This window comes from Melopsittacus undulatus, chromosome 8, assembly GCF_012275295.1.
Source record: "Melopsittacus undulatus isolate bMelUnd1 chromosome 8, bMelUnd1.mat.Z, whole genome shotgun sequence".
Taxonomy (NCBI): domain Eukaryota; kingdom Metazoa; phylum Chordata; class Aves; order Psittaciformes; family Psittaculidae; genus Melopsittacus; species Melopsittacus undulatus.
The window spans coordinates 27,276,332-27,291,964 of NC_047534.1; the positions used below are offsets into that span (position 1 = coordinate 27,276,332).

The 15,633-nt window shown below is 42.7% G+C and overlaps 1 protein-coding gene across 1 annotated transcript; it reads right to left on the reverse strand.

Moving 5' to 3' along the window:
• Positions 1–5,144: 5,144 nt before the first annotated feature.
• Positions 5,145–9,006, reverse strand: FGF19 (fibroblast growth factor 19). Its single transcript, XM_034065674.1, has 3 exons — positions 8,784–9,006; positions 8,600–8,703; positions 5,145–5,477 (listed from the first exon to the last, which is right to left on the reverse strand). The coding sequence occupies exons 1-3, from the start codon at positions 9,004–9,006 to the stop codon at positions 5,145–5,147; spliced, it is 660 nt and encodes a 219-aa protein (XP_033921565.1).
• Positions 9,007–15,633: the final 6,627 nt, after the last annotated feature.

A 15,633-nucleotide genomic window follows, 5' to 3' on the forward strand; every position in this document is an offset into this window, starting at 1 on the left:
CAATGAGGTCACTGGGAATATCAGGTGTCCCAAAGGTTTCCTCTAAACTAATAGCTACAGCTTAAATTTTCCTTTGGATGTTAATGAAAAAAAAAAGAAAGGAGTTCTTTGATCTCAGTAGACCATGGCATTGATAGAAAATGCTGAAAATATGCCTTATGCTGCCCAAGAGGAAGGTTGGTTTCCATAACAATTTTGAGGAAAGAAAGTATAGATCTTTCATTTCTTGTTCTCTATTCCTATACAAAGTACTCTGCTAGGGTAGAAAGAGTAGTCCTAAATTTTCCACGAACATTGTTTCAGTACTTTGAGCTGAGGTAAAGTTGATATTAGGGCTCTTGAATAAAGGATTTATAGCTTTTTACACTTCTCCAATGTGGAAATGGAGATGCCCAGAATCTACTTTCCTACAGTCTTCCCACTATTCTCACACCTTGTATTTGCACATCATAGCTTCTAACTGAGACTTCACAAGGGGACAGTTGACACCTGACCTTTAAAAACCTTTTAAGGCTGTAAAAATGTACTGTTGCAAATGAAAGCACTGCAATTGTTCTGCTGACTTTGAGAACTGATGATCAGCTGGGAGGTATATGGTGAAAGGTGGAGGTGGTGTTTACATTCCCACAGAACCAAAGGCAGTGGTGTGTCGAGGTTTTGCACACCAAGTTCCTGATCAAGTCAGGTGCCTGAGAGTAGGGAAAGCATTTTCCTGTAATCCTTCCACCTCAAGCTATGACCTTGCTAGATTTTATAAGCAAAGCAGCCAGGTTTGATCAGAACTTGGATGAAAAATCTCCAAGGAAAACTAAAGTGCTCCAGGAAGCAGTGTGGGTAATTTAGCTCCTGGCATCTTCCCTCTGTCTGAATAAATATTGAACCAACCTCTAACTATGCTGTTGCAGTAAGAAATGTGCTTCTGGGAGAAGATGCAAATCCAGAGTTGTCAGCAAACAGAGTCACTGGAGAGCTCAAGATGCTGTTTAGAAATGTAAGGTCACTCATCTTTGTGCTCTTGAGCAATATTCATGAACAACGATGTTACATCTACTGAAAAGGTCTCTCTCTGGTTAAATTAAACAGTTTACCCTCTATTTGCTGTGTTTCCCAACAAAACTGTTTGGTTTCTGTTTAGCAGAAAATTAAAAGTGAATCTTTGTTGACCAGACATTAAAAGTACATCTATATTTTGTTTTCTGATTTTTACTTCTTAAAAAAAAAAAACAACAAAAAAGTCTTGAAAGGTATCTAATATTCAGAGACAATATAGTGTCTGATCAAAACTGGGAATGAAAACCAGAAACTGGTATGTCCCAGGCCTGAAAACTTCCGGAATTAACCAGCTTGCGTGTGGCTGGATGGCTGCATACAAAGAGTTGTGGTCAATGGCTCAGTGTCTGGCTGGAGACCAGTAACGAGTGGTGTCCCTCAGGGATCAGTGTTGGGACCAGTCTGGTTTAACATCTTTGTCACTGACATGGACAGTGGGATTGAGTGTGCCCTCAGCAAGTTTGCCGATGCCACCAAGCTGTGTGGTTCAGTTGATACGCTGGAGGGAAGGAATGCCATCCTGAGGGACCTTGACACACTTGTGAGGTGGGCTGATGCCAACCTCATGAAGTTTAACCATGACAAGTGCAAGGTCCTACACCTGGGTCGGAGCAATCCCAGGCACAGCTACAGGTTGGGCAGAGAAGAGATTCAGAGGAGCCCTGCAGAGAAGGACTTGGGGGTGTTGGTCAATGAGAAAATGAACATGAGCTGGCTGCAGTGTGCACTCACAGCCCAGAAAGCCAACCGTATCCTGGGCTGCATCAAAAGGAGCGTGACCAGCAGGCCGAAGGAGGTGATCCTGCCCCTCTGCTCTGCTCTAATGAGACCTCACTTGGAGTATTGTGTGCAGTTCTGGTGTCCTCAACATAAAAAGGACATGGAACTGTTAGAACAAGTCCAGAGGAGGGCCACGAGGATGATCAGGGGACTGGAGCACCTCCCACATGAAGACAGGCTGAGAAAGTTGGGGCTGTTCAGCCTGGAGAAGAGAAGGCTGCATGGAGACCTCATAGCAGCCTTCCAGTATCTGAAGGGGAACTATAGGGATGGTGGGGAAGGACTCTTCATTAGGGACTGTAGTGGTAGGGCAAGGGGTAACATGTTAAACAGGGAAGTTTAGATTGGATATAAGGAAGTTTTTCCCTGTGAGGGTGGTGAGGCACTGGAATGGGTTGCCCTAGGAAGCTGTAAATGCTCCACCCTTGGTTGTGTTCAGGGCCATGTTGAACAGAGCCTTGGGTGACATGGTTTAGTGTGAGGTGTCCCTTTCCATGGCAGAGGGTTGGAACTTGATGATCCTAAGGTCCTTTCCAACCCCAACTATTATATATGATTCTAACTTGAAAATCAGGACTACCTCTCCCAGTACAAGAGGAGCAGGAACCCTCCAAATGTGTGGCAGTGGCTTAGCTGAAAGGAGATTAGGAAACACCGCAGGAGGTGTTTTCCAGCCAAGTTATCTGCAATTCCTGTGACTCACAGAATTTCCAAACAGAAAGCAACATCTTTTTCGGGCAAAAACCTCATTTTTCTCCCTGGCTGAGTGTGGTTCCCATTTGTAAAAGGAAGCAACCTTCCATGTACAGGATTTTTTGCATTTTGCAGGTGAATTTTGCACAGCTGAAGAGAAATCAGAGAAAATATGCCTGATAGGGAATTTTTCCATCTCCCCAAGGAGTAACCTCCTGTGAGCAGCTGAGTCTCTAGTGCTATTTTCTGTGTCAGGCACCTCGAAGGCTGTGTGAATGGTATGGCAGGGTTTAATGACATAAATGGAATATGAAAGGGATATTTTATAGAATAGATGGAAATCCACAGTTGAGGATGTCTACAGGCAGTGTGCACCTGCCTCAATCTACAACTACCTGAAAGGAGATTGTAGTGAGGTGGGTGTTGGTCTCTTCTCTGAAGTGACAAGTGATAGGATGAGAGGAAACAGCCTCAAGCTGTGCCAGGAGAGGTTTAGACTGGATATTAGGAAAAAAATCCTTCACTAAAAGAGTGGTCAGGCATTGGAACAGGATGCCCAGGGCAGTGGTGGAGTTAGAATCCCAGGAGGTGTTTAAAAGATGTGCAGGGACATGTGTTTTTTTTTTGTCGTGAACTTGCCAGTGTTAGGTTAACAGTTGGACTAATGATCTTAAGGGTCTTTTCCAACCTAAATGATTCGATGGGTCTATGCTATGATTGAATTAGGAAGAATAGAAGGACTGACACACTTAAAGCTGAACTCATTTGTTGTATCAAGAGAATAATAGATTAGAACTAAATGGAGTGACCTTCATATATCTCAAGGTCAAAAATTAACAAGCTGTTTCCAAAAGCCTCCTGTAACAGACCTACTTTTCTTAGACTTGCTGTATCACATGGAGCTCGTAAGTAACTGGCAGCAGGCAGACAGGCTTGAATTCCAGCCTTAGCATTCACTGCCTAACTTTGGGAAAACCCCTTTGTCTCTCCTATTCTTGTCTGTTGTGGCTCAACTATGCCACCTTCACAGGGACTCCTCCTTCACATGGAATGGAGCCAGATGTCACAGTTTCCTAAAGCTTCTTCAAGCCTCTAGACTAAAGGAGTGACAAGAGACTCAACTAGGTTTCTGTGTTAAAGATGATTTTATTGCAAGTGTACACATGACACTACTGATGATGCACAGAAATTTAAAGGGCTATTGTTCGCTAAAATTGCATTACAAAACTCCACAAAATCTGTTACAACTAAAAAACCCACCTTCAGGAGTATATAAATAGAATTTTGAGCATAAATAATAGTAACAAAATAAACAGATGTATGTATTCAATAAATTAATTATAAATATTGCATTGGCAATGAAGTGCTAGGTCAGATGAACACCAGTATTTCCAGTCGAGCTTGGTTTTCTTTTTATAGAAATCTCTATTATAAATGAACCTTTGGAAACAAGTAGAATCCCTGAACCCTTGTTTCACATTGTTTTTTGTTTCTTTTTTTTTTTTTTGTTTGGTTATTCCTTTGTCAAGTCATTTGAACAGAAGAACAGAACTGAAGACATCAGACATCCATGTTAGGTGCTCCTTATTCCTTCTTGCAAGAAGAGCGACCTGGCTGACGCAGTTCTGCGGCATTGAATTCACTTAAACTTGTCTCACCACTCATTCCCAAGGCTGCAGAATCAAGCCTGGAAGGGACTTGAAAGAATTGCTAATGGATAAAGGTTAAACACGAAAACCTATGTTGCAATTGATTTGACCTATACATCATCCATTTTCAGTCTTTCTCTCCATTTGCTAATGACATACATGCTTATATACAACGGGGCCTTAATTAAACATTCTAATTTGAATGGCTCATTCCCTATCTGATGAACATACATGCTAGTTCTGTGCACTATTCCAGACACACAATGAATTCTCACTAATGTTAATGAGAACTCTTTGCTGTATGATGCTGATGCTACAATGAACATAAATTAGCCTATAAAGGAAATCAAAGATCCAGTTTTCCAATGTACCCCTTAGAAATAAGGGAAAGAAGAATCTTTTTCCCTTTCTTCCCTTATTTCCTAAGGGAAGAAAAAGCATAATATACAAGCAAAATCATTTTTTTCAGTGGTATGCTTTCAATAGAAAGTTTTCCCAGCATGTTGTCAGCAGCTTCTCAAGAAACAGCATTAAGTCTAGTTCACGCAACTGCATTTGCTAGGTTTTCTTTAATCCTGTTTTGTTCTATATGTTTGTCTTTAAGGCCTCCAAAGAGGAAAAGATTTTCTCCTATGAGCTATAGAAATATCAGGTGAACATATGTAGTAATGAAGTTGATGTAGAAAAACACTAGCTATTTTGTCATCACCACAGTAATGGAGGGACTTTGACAAAGCTGATGAGCTTTTCTTATTTTATCCTTATTTTCCAGGTAAAACTATGGCTAGGCAATTCTTTAGACTATAGAATAGCCTCTGGCACTCATCTCTTGCAGATACCACACATTGCAAGGAAAAGGCTGTCTCCATACTGAAATATACAAAAAAGTTTGACATATCACTACATAAAAAGCTAAAAACCCAGCAGTATTCTGTGTTATTTCTTTAAAAACACGTGTATGTGTGATCAGAGTCATTTCTGAAAGCTGGGGCTCTTCACTGGTAACAGTTTGGAGGTGATACCAAAGGGGTCCATGCTGTCTGTTTCCAGAGGTGAAGAATACAATTCTGGTTCAAAGGCCTGGCTGTAATCACCATATTCACCAAAGTCTGTTGATTCCACAGGCACAGTGTTGATCATAGGTAAAAAGTGAGACAGTGGAAGGAAATCTTTCCCTTTGAACTGCTGTCTTTGCTTGGCACTACTCAAAGACACTGATATTCCATATTTTTTCGATCTATATATATTGTAGCCATCTGGACGAATCTCCTCTTCAAAGGAACAATCCTCTGTGGAATACCTGAGCTGAACAGCAAGGAGTAATGAGAGTTACAAATGCACCCACCGGACTCATTGCATTCAACCACAACATAAACCTTTGATGCAACCAGCCCTTCTCCCTCTGTTGTCAGTAAGGGTGTCCTTTTGGCCTGTCACGGGTACCCCAGTTTGGGGCACCTTGCAGACCCCACTGCCAGATCCATGCTGGTGAACTCTCCACTGCCTCTCTGCCTGGCTGCTGCAGGGATGCAGGTGGGACCCATTGCGCTGGTGACAGTGATGGGCCACAGCCACCAAGATGAAGTGCCCTGAGATGATCAGGCAGTTGGACTAGACAGTTGTAGGTCCCTTCCAACTGAAATCATTCCACTCTACTCAAGCTCCCTACGTTGCACACAACATGCATTTTGAGTTATGAGGCCATTAAAAGACCTGATCCCACACTCCTGAAGTTAATACATGTCCATCACACTAAATAAGCTTTGAATCCTAGGTGTGGACTTCTTCACAGCTATGACACTTACCCTGCCCTGAGCACAGGGAAAAAGAGTCTCAGATGACAGCACTCATTTAGATAAAGTGTCCTTAGTGGCTGACAGTACTTAACTGCAGTCATGAGACCTAACCCAACAATCCCCAGGTATAAACCTCCAGACTCTGTTAGGGCCTGTGTAAGGGCTGTCAAAGACAGCACCTATACAAACAAACATGTCCAATCAGTACAGATTTGAAGGGTACAATTCAGATTCAGTCTGTGTGTAACTAAAAATGTAATTGCCTTTCTATTCAGCATTTATTGAAATTACAAAAGACCAGTTAATGCAGTATTATATTCTCATTACACCTTAGAACTATCAAATAAATCCAAGAAGTTGTTAAGATTTTGTATAGAAAAAGACATTTTCTTAGGTATGAATTTGTAGAGAATTACACTTGTGACGTTCTGTATAGATAGTACCTTAGGAATTTGTGTCAGACCTTTCCAGGTCCTTACACAAGCATTGTGTTCCTTACAACTCTGGTACTATTCCAGGCTCAGCCACCACAGGTGGTTGAACTTGTGGTCAGTCAATAAAAGTCAATTGCTGATTGTGTCTCAGTCTGCAGTGATAAAAGTGTCCTTACATGAATGCTCTGCGTGTCTGCATAGAGAACATACTTGTTGCTCTTCAGCCCTTGTCAAACACCCTCAGTAACATGTAGTGCAATTAAGTGCATGCATTTGGTTATTTTTTAAAAATAGTTTTCAAATGCATCAAGTAATTCTAAGAAGGCATTTTCTTGAAATAAAATTACGAATATTTATCCTTCTACACACACTGTATCTCAGAAAAACATGTGCATATGATACAAATCTATGAATTGTTGAACAATTAGCTGTCTTTATGAGAGCTCAGTCTCCCTAATGAGGATGATGAAATAAAGAAGCTTCTTGAGCAAGTGCACTTTTCAAATAGCAGTTATTGATTGTGCTCCCCATGCCTCAACTGTATCATTCACTTTTCATATCACTGGAATCGACTCTAGCATTATTTTTTAAATGCAACTACCAAATGCACTTTAACTATTTCCACATTATGTTTTTTTTCTTTTCTTTTTTTTTTTTCCACAGGAGGAGTTTACAGCATGTCAGTATCTTCAGATTTCCCTCAAAACTACTAGCTGCAGCACATTGCACATTGAAAAACAACTCTAGTAATCACTTTTCAAGTGTTATAAAAGGAGCATGTTGCAGGAGTGAAAAAGGCTGCTCATTTTGATCCCCAGACACCGTATTTACCTTAGTAGCAGCGAGGTGACAGCATGTGTCCACAACATATAAATGTGATGGCATGGTTACATGCCATTGCATTTTGAGGAAAAAAAAAACCAAACCAAAACCCCTGCGATTAATACTCTACACCACCAAACACAGTCTCAGTCAAGACATACTTCAAAACAGTGTTAGACAAAAGCTGGTTTTAATTCTGGGACTCCTGAAGTCCAGCTGGCAGCTCCCATGGGAGCAGATTCCAGGCTCTGCTTTGTTTTCATTGATCATTTTGCTTTGGATATACATTAAAACATTAAGCTAATAATTGACCTGCCATATCATCTGAACCTCTGCACCTTATCACTGTATTGATTGATCCTAGCCCAGAAAAGCAAGAAAATTCAGGAAGAAAGGCTTAGTTCTATGTTATATATGCATTCAAAACCATCACTATACCAGTACCACTTATTAAAGATGCTGGGGGTTTTGAGAATGTGCCAGAGAACTCAAAGCAGAATCAAACTGTATCTTTACTATGGCACAGTATGAAGCCATTGCTCTGTGAAAATCAGGCTTCCATAGAGCATTTAAATACAGACTGAATGTGAATCTTAGCCTTCAAATCCTAGAGCTGGCAACTTCTCCTTGTGGCTTAAAAACCAGAAAACAAAAAAGTTTGTATCGCTGATGAGGACTAGCTAATGCGTTGACATACTCAGGCGAAAAGAGTGATCTAACATCAGCAGATCCCTCAGCTCTTCAATCTCTCGGAGTCTCTCAGGTGTGCTGTTAATCACAGCAAAGGAGAGTCCTTTCACTCGAAATCCCGCCTCCACTTGGTATTACCTAAGAGATGGCAACTACATCTGGGATGTGTGAGCCTGCAGCCAGCTGGCTGCATCTCATTTCCACATGAGTAATCTTGGGATTTTGCTTTTGGTTTTCGTTTTGCAGAATGACTGACCTGAACTATGAGAAGTTGTTCAGATTCTATGGTGTGACTTAGTCTACTGCAAGAGGAACGCAGCCACTTTTTGGAATTTAAACACAGTTTTGTCCTGATCTCTATTTCCAGTCTATTTTGGCAGGAGGCATGCAGTACAGACTTTGTTTTCTAACTGGTATTTTCTTGCTGCCTTCTAACAATCCTCACGGCGCTATCAGTGACAAGAACCACGGGTCCTATAGAAAAAAGGGAAGCGGGGGGGACGACCTGTAAGTTTTGTTAACCCGTTTTACTAACCGCACAATAAGAAAAACACGTCAGCCCTTTGGTCTCGATTGCCGTTTCAAGCGCGGCGACAGAGATAGAAATCTCCCTCGAGGAAGGCGAACCCCGGACAGAGCCGCCGGGAACCGGGGATTGGGTCCGGGGTGGGAATCGCAAGCTCACCTGCCCGTGCAGCCGCCCCGCCTCGTCCATGCAGAGGTAACGGGAGCTTCGCACGCCCTTGATGGCCACGGTACGCACGGCCACTGCACGGATCTCCAGCAGACCTGCGGGGCAGAGGGAAGAGCGGCGTCAGCTGCGCGGCCCCGTCCCGTCCCGCTCCGGTGACACCGCTACCGGTACTCACTCTGCGGGCTCTGGCTACCGGCGGCATCTACCCGGCCATCGCCTCCGATCCGCAGGAAGCAGCTGAAGAGCCCGTGCTTGCTGGCGGTGTAAAGGTGCCGCAGCCGGATCGGTTCCCCCCAGCCGTAGTTAACATGCGGGCCGGCGTCGGGCAGCGGCAGCGGCACCGCGGCGACAGCAGCGGCGAGACCCAGCAGCGCGAGGGCGGCGGGGCGCGGCCCCATGCCGCGGCCGGGGAGCGCGAAAAAGCGCGATGCTGCGCGGAGCGGCAAGGGGCGGCGCGGCTGGAAGCGTCGCTACCTTGCACTGCCTGCGCCTCGGGGATGAAGCGTGGGTGAAGCCAGCCCCCCGGCCTTTTATAGCTCTCCGTTATCAGCCCGATCGATTCGGCTGCATCCAGCTCCGATACAGAACCCATTTCACAGAGGGAATTGGTCGGATAGGTCACTCCCCCCGAAAACATTGATCGGATGACATCATTTCGCAGAGGACACCCTAAAGTCGCTCCTTCCTCATCCGTACCTCCAAGATTTCCACCCACTTCGAGCCTCCAGCAGCGCCTCTCTCTGCCTTGAGGGGACGGGATGGGACAGGACGGGACCTGATGGAACGGGGCGGAGGACACTGTCGGTCCCGCTGGGAAGCAGACCGGGGATGTGCGTGTGTAAATCCAGACCCATGTGCATATCCGACCCGGGGAGCAGGGGAGGCTGCTCTCGCCCTTCTCCCCTTAGTTCCTTGCCCTCGTTTATTTCCCTTTTTAGAAATTCGCCTTCAGGAAATGCTTTTTAAACCTCGGGTCACCTCCCAGGGCAGGGACTGTGGATGCGCGGCACCACCGGTCCTCGTTACGCGCAGACGGTGGAGCATCCGGTACGGCCTGGTGTGGCACAGCGCCTCTGAGCGGGCCGCCACTGCTTCCCGGGCTTTATTGACGCCCGGTCATCCCCGGCTGTGTCACTAGATGGAGCCTGATACCTAGGTTGCGGGCATGGCCTGGACCCCGAGGAGCTGCTGCCCGGGGGCTCTACACCTCCTCTCCGAAAGGGCTGCTCAGATCAGGGGTGGAGTCATCGCCCCTCGAAGTGTTCACAAACCATGTAGACGAGGCCCTTAGTACCATGGGTTAGTGGTGGCCTTGGCAGTGCTGGGGAATGACTGGACTCTGTGGGCTTAAAGGTCTTTTCCAACCTGGTTGATTCTGTGATTCCATGATTCTATGTTTCCTGCTCCTGTACATTAAGGTTAGGGAGGAGGGAAGTGTGTAGGAAAGCTGCATTGCTGGCAGGCAGCATCAATTGATCTATCCGATGTTTTTTACTGGTCTGTGAGCAGACTTTTTCCATACAGGTTCCCCTCCAGGATGTCGCTCAGCAATGGAAAAAATCAGATACGCACATTTTGGCTTGCTCCATGCTTTTTGCGTCTCAGTGGGATTGCTTCTGACTTTTCTGCTGCCATCCAAACTGAGCATTAAAGAGATTTTCTCAGATCTCAATAAATAATAATTCATAAAGAAAAATCCCTCCTCCATAGTACATATTAAATACCCCATTGACCCCAGCAACATTTCTGAATCAGCAGTTTCAGTCAGTTTCCACAGACTGTTCTTATATTTTGCTACCTTTTACTTCCATCTTTTTGTGGGTACACACACATCTCCTTCCTGTAAACACTCACAGAAATAATTTTTCTTTCTGAGCGATCTTAGCTCAGTGAGGCTGTGACAAGGTCACCCCAAAATAAAGAGTCCTGGAGGCTGATGGTCTTCACTTGTATAAATGCTTACACTTACCATGTGGAGCTTATGGTGGTGAAGTTAATGATATCAATCAACCAGAGCTTGAATTATCAGGGTCTTGCACCACAAGATGCATCCTGGAGCGAGGCATTGTATGTCACCAACCATTTCAAAAGCAAATACTGATTTTTATTTCCTTTCTGGGGTTTTTTTGGTCAGCTTGGGACACCGAAAAAGGAGCCTTCTCTGCATGGTTGTAATTAATAAAGATCAGGAGCACTTCACTTTTGGGTGTCTCATGCTGCGTCCTCCAACTCTGGCCCTTCAAACATTGCAGAAGCTCACAATATTATAAATGCAGTAAATAATATGAAGGCATCCAAGACCCTTTTTTTTTTCTCCTGTGCAGAATTCTGAAGTCTTATTACATGGCTGCTACAAAGGCAGTTCACTGCCCTGCAACCCTGGGCCCCACAGCAGTTGTGCATGTAACTTATCCTGGCTACATATGCATTCTTCAAGATTTTGAGCACCCACCACCCACAGAGGTTATGCTCTGAAATGAATCTGAAAGGTCTTTTTAGCTCATTTTGTGGTGTATCTCAGTGAATATATGCTATTTTATGATTGATCTTTCTGCTATACTATACTGTGACTAATATTCACCATCATACATATTAATTTTTTCTATGATTGTATAATTTTCTTCCACAAGAAGACAAATATCTTTCTACCAGTAAGGAATTGATGCTTGCAACTTGTTTATTCATTTGGGCAGCATTATTACTCCTTTGTGAAGGTCAAAAATAGAGTCAGAAAAGGCAAACCATTTGCACAAAGTGATAGTTAAAATCAATGAAAAAGCTGGCTATATGTGAGAATTTCCTGACAATTGATGGAGAGATACTGGAAGTTGCATTCATTGTTGCTGTTGCTGATATTATGTGGGCTGATGTTTAAAGGTTCATATCAAATCAAACCAAAATGAAAATTTGAATGACCTCTCTTGTTATAGGAAGCTTTCAACCTAAATCACTTGTCCAATTTCCTTTGCAGTTAGTGACAGAGGTAAGTGCCTCCAAGTACCTATCTGGACTGGATAGTACCAATCCTATCTCAAAAGAGCTGTTTAAGAGATATGGGTTAAATAATCTCTGGAGGTATGTATTTCTTTAGCTGGCTCTGGGAAAAAAGCCTAGATTATTAACTCAGATTAAGTACCTTTTCCTTATCTAGGATAACTGAGCTAACGAATCTCACTGTTTTCAAGATACAAGAGTTGCGACATATGATTTTCATTTTAGTTCCTTTCTGTGTCAGTGAACTTTCTCAGGTTTTTTAATCTTTTTATCAAAGTTTGATAGAAAGACGCATGTCTTGGCATGTTCCTACAAATGTATTTGCAGAACAAAAGTATATAGGGTAAATCACACCATCATTTCCAGAGCTGGACCTCTTCCCTCTATAAACAGAGCCTGCAACAAGGAAACCTGGTAATGTAGGACTTCTTGCTTTTGTGAAGATGGGAAGAAGGGAGAAGGTTTATAGAACAAAAATACCTCCTGACTAAACAGTACACAACTGCAAAAGCATTTTCACCTGTTGTAATGAATCATTTATTTTCACTGCATTTTTCAATGTCCCAGCATAATTTCTGCAGAACAGGAACATCAACTTTCTGTTACACTGAACTGGATGTGTTTTGGATAAACATAAGTACCTATATTTAAAAGTCAAAGATCCAGAGACCTTGGAACATGCCAAGAAGATAACAGAGGGCTTGTGCCTCACTGAGCAATAACATCCCAGGAACTAGCAGAAACGAAACTAAGGAAGTTGCCACAAAAAGAATCAGAAATAAGGCATAAAGCCACCCATGAGAAGAAGATGGTCATATGTTACCTTGTGGTGGAGATCAAAGACAAAATTACATGGGTAAGTCACTCAAGGCTGAATGAGGGTCAAAATGTGATGAACTGGATGTGCTCAGGATGAAGCAACATCTGCTCAATAGTAGAATAACTTCAGAATATCATGGTGAAAACTTTCTACTATATAAGTCACTGCAGTAAGAGGAAAATAGTACAGAAACTTTAAAGGTATTCTGCATCTTTGGGGTGTCCTGCAGATTTAGGAGTATGTATAACATGAATGTGATCCAATAGTGATTTTGAGGAGAGGTTTGTGTTTCCTCCTCTTCTCTGAAGTCAGAAGTGGCAGAATTACAGATGCTGTAAATACCCTGAGGGAAGCAAGGTCCCAAGCAGAGATGGAGATGGAGTCCTTTAGTTTCTGATTTCTGCTGTAGTTCCTGCATGTAATACCAGAAGTGACGGCAAAAAGAAAGCCTTTCTTTTTCCTGTGGCAGAGGGCCAGCAGAACTGTCCAATCCTTTCTTTTGCTTTTGGTAAGGAAGAGTATGTCAGGCAAATGAGGGAAGGCAGAAGTGAAGACACAGTACACTGTGATATGCAGTTATTTGAGCACAAGGTTGTTCTATAAAGAGCCTTATCAGCACAGCACTAGTTAAAAATCCTGCCTAAGAAGGAGAGGTTACTCCACCATATGTCAAGGACTGCTCTGTTTCCCAGCTGCTTCTGCAATCCAAGAGGCATAAAGGTGACAATATTTCTCCCTGGGCTGTGAATGAGTGCAGAATTGAGATTCCACAGCTCCCGCTGCGTGCACCCACTGACAGGATGTCATACAACAGGACAAACATTCACAGAGGCTTTCCACAGCTATCACAAGTGTAATAGTCCTCAGTGAATTTGTAGGATCCAAATACATTGGATACTTGAAGATTTTTCAAATGATCAGCTTCCGGATAGGTTGATCCTCTTCTCAAACTGCTCTGCTAAAGAAGATCAATGCACTGGTGAGATCATTGCTACTGTAATTTGTAGTTGCATGTGTAATTACTGGTTCTTTCTAATGAACACAGCCAGCCAACTAATTTCAAATATCTCTCACCATCCTGTTGTCTAATGCTTTCTTAACTATAGCTATCAGTTAATGCATTCCCAAGAGCAATACTTAGCCTGGAATTGACTTGCAGCTTTCATGGTCAAATGATACCTTCTGATTAAGTCTACTTTAAAGCTCACAAGAGTCCTGTCAGTTTCAAAAGGCCTAAATGCATTTTTTTCCTCACTGGAAGTTATTTCATTCTTCGGACATACTTGATCAACACCATCTTTTCTGTGTGCTAGAAAATACTTTGTCATCCTGGTATAGAAGAAGCTTATTGGTTTTCTGGGAAGGTATTTGGTACAATAGCTCTGCAGCACCTTGTTTATACTAAACCAACAGAAGCTGGGGTTTTTTTCCCATTACTTTCTGAGCAAAACTGCATCCTGCAGCAGAAATTAATAATTGCAAGTTTCTTTGCCAGTAGCTTTCATTTTCGAGTTTGACATAGGGAGTAATGCCCCTGGACTTTGTTTCTGCAATGTGCTCGTGAAAACCATGAGGAAAGCTTCTTCAGGCAGGAGTCATTCTAGATCACCAGCATCTGAGTCAAAAGTGATATCCGTGGAGCATTTACCACTACTCTTTTCTTGTCAGTCATTAAATAATCTCGCCTTTATGACAAGTTCCAACTCCGCTAGAAATATTTAGCCTTTAATAGACAAGAGAATGGGCCAATAGAAGAAGATGATATACCACAAGAAGAAGGAAATAGACATGCTATCAGAGTTCTGCTTCAGATGCACAAGAGCGATTACTCAGAGCTGTGGTCCTGTTCAAATACATCCAAAGCACTGGAAAGCCAGAATTAATCAGGTGATTCAGTCTGATATAGCGACAGTTCCCAAAAATCAGTCCTAAAGGTCACAGTAGGAAGCTGAGATGCACAAGAACTTCAGCAATGAGACCAATACAAGCACATTAAACCAAACCTGACCCTGGAGCAATTTAGCTGAGTTATATCTGGGATTATTTTTTTCCATAAAGGTCTAACTTCATGTCATTGGAGGTGTAAAGCTGTTTCCTTGGTTAGCAAGAACACTGAGTGCTCACAAGTGGTGATTTTTTTGGAAGTCAGAAGGAGGGGAATGAAAGGGGTTTAGCTATGCCTGTCTGTTTGGTGGTGCACTGAATTACCCATTCTCTTGAAGTCAGGCTTCCTATGTATCTGGGGACATGATTATAACTCTGCTTAAATGCAAATGTTTTCTCAAAAGCACCTATGATAATAAACCTCTTTTGTTTTATAATCTTTACCACAGAGTCTTTTAGTCATAAAGATATTAATAAATTATATCACTCATAGTATTTGGTAGGCTTATGGACATCTAAAAGGTATTTTAACTAGAATCAGTCAGGCTTGGCTAAGAACTTATGGGAGAACTGCTGCAGCTTACATGATGTTAAGGATCAGACTACCCTATAGTTGTCCCTAATGTCCCATAAAGGTAAGATGCCTTTGGGATGTTCATCTGAGGCTTTACAATACATAGAATTTACACACTGCATCTCTGTCAGGAGGGTGATCCCATACAACTGAGTGATAGTGGAGAAAACATATATATACACGTATAAGCAGTTGTATTAACAAAGAACTTGATTTTTTCATAGCTGCTGTCAGCTCGAACTGCTTATTGTGCTTGCCTTTGTGCTTTCTTGAGGAAGGTCTGAACTGCCTCAGAGTGAGAGACCTCCATTCTTTGTTTGCTGTTAAATAAAGTGTACTAAAAGGTGTGGGAGGTTTCTAGTCCAGATATGGTTTGATGAAGCTGGCACTGCTTTTTATCTATGAGAATCCTATGTTTGCCAATATATATGTAAGATCTGCAGATACTTGGCACAGCAAGTCCCTTGGAGGACAGAGGTGGAGAAGTGCCTGGCTTCAAATTGTCCCTATATGGGTTAGCTCCAGAGTACTCAGTCCTGCTAAGACCGTAGGATGTGAAAGGTAAGAATTATACCTGTCTAGGGAACTTCTACTTATATTCCACTGTAGTTGTGCTGTCTGGTTTTAGTGTTTCTTTTGGTTTTTGGCTCTTTTTTGTGGGTTTTTTTTTTTGTTTGTTTCTTAATCTGTTCTTCAAACACTTGACCAAGTTCAGAAAAAAGGAGTCCGAGGTATATGCTGAGCAACTACAAT

Coding starts and splice junctions, on each gene's coding strand:
- FGF19 (XM_034065674.1), bottom strand. CDS start 9,006: ATGGGGCCGCGCCCCGCCGCCCTCGCGCTGCTGGGTCTCGCCGCTGCT. Junction 8,704..8,783: donor CGGTAGCCAGAGCCCGCAGA/GTGAGTACCGGT, acceptor TCTGCCCCGCAG/GTCTGCTGGAGATCCGTGCA. Junction 5,478..8,599: donor CGGGGCGGCTGCACGGGCAG/GTGAGCTTGCGA, acceptor CTTGCTGTTCAG/CTCAGGTATTCCACAGAGGA.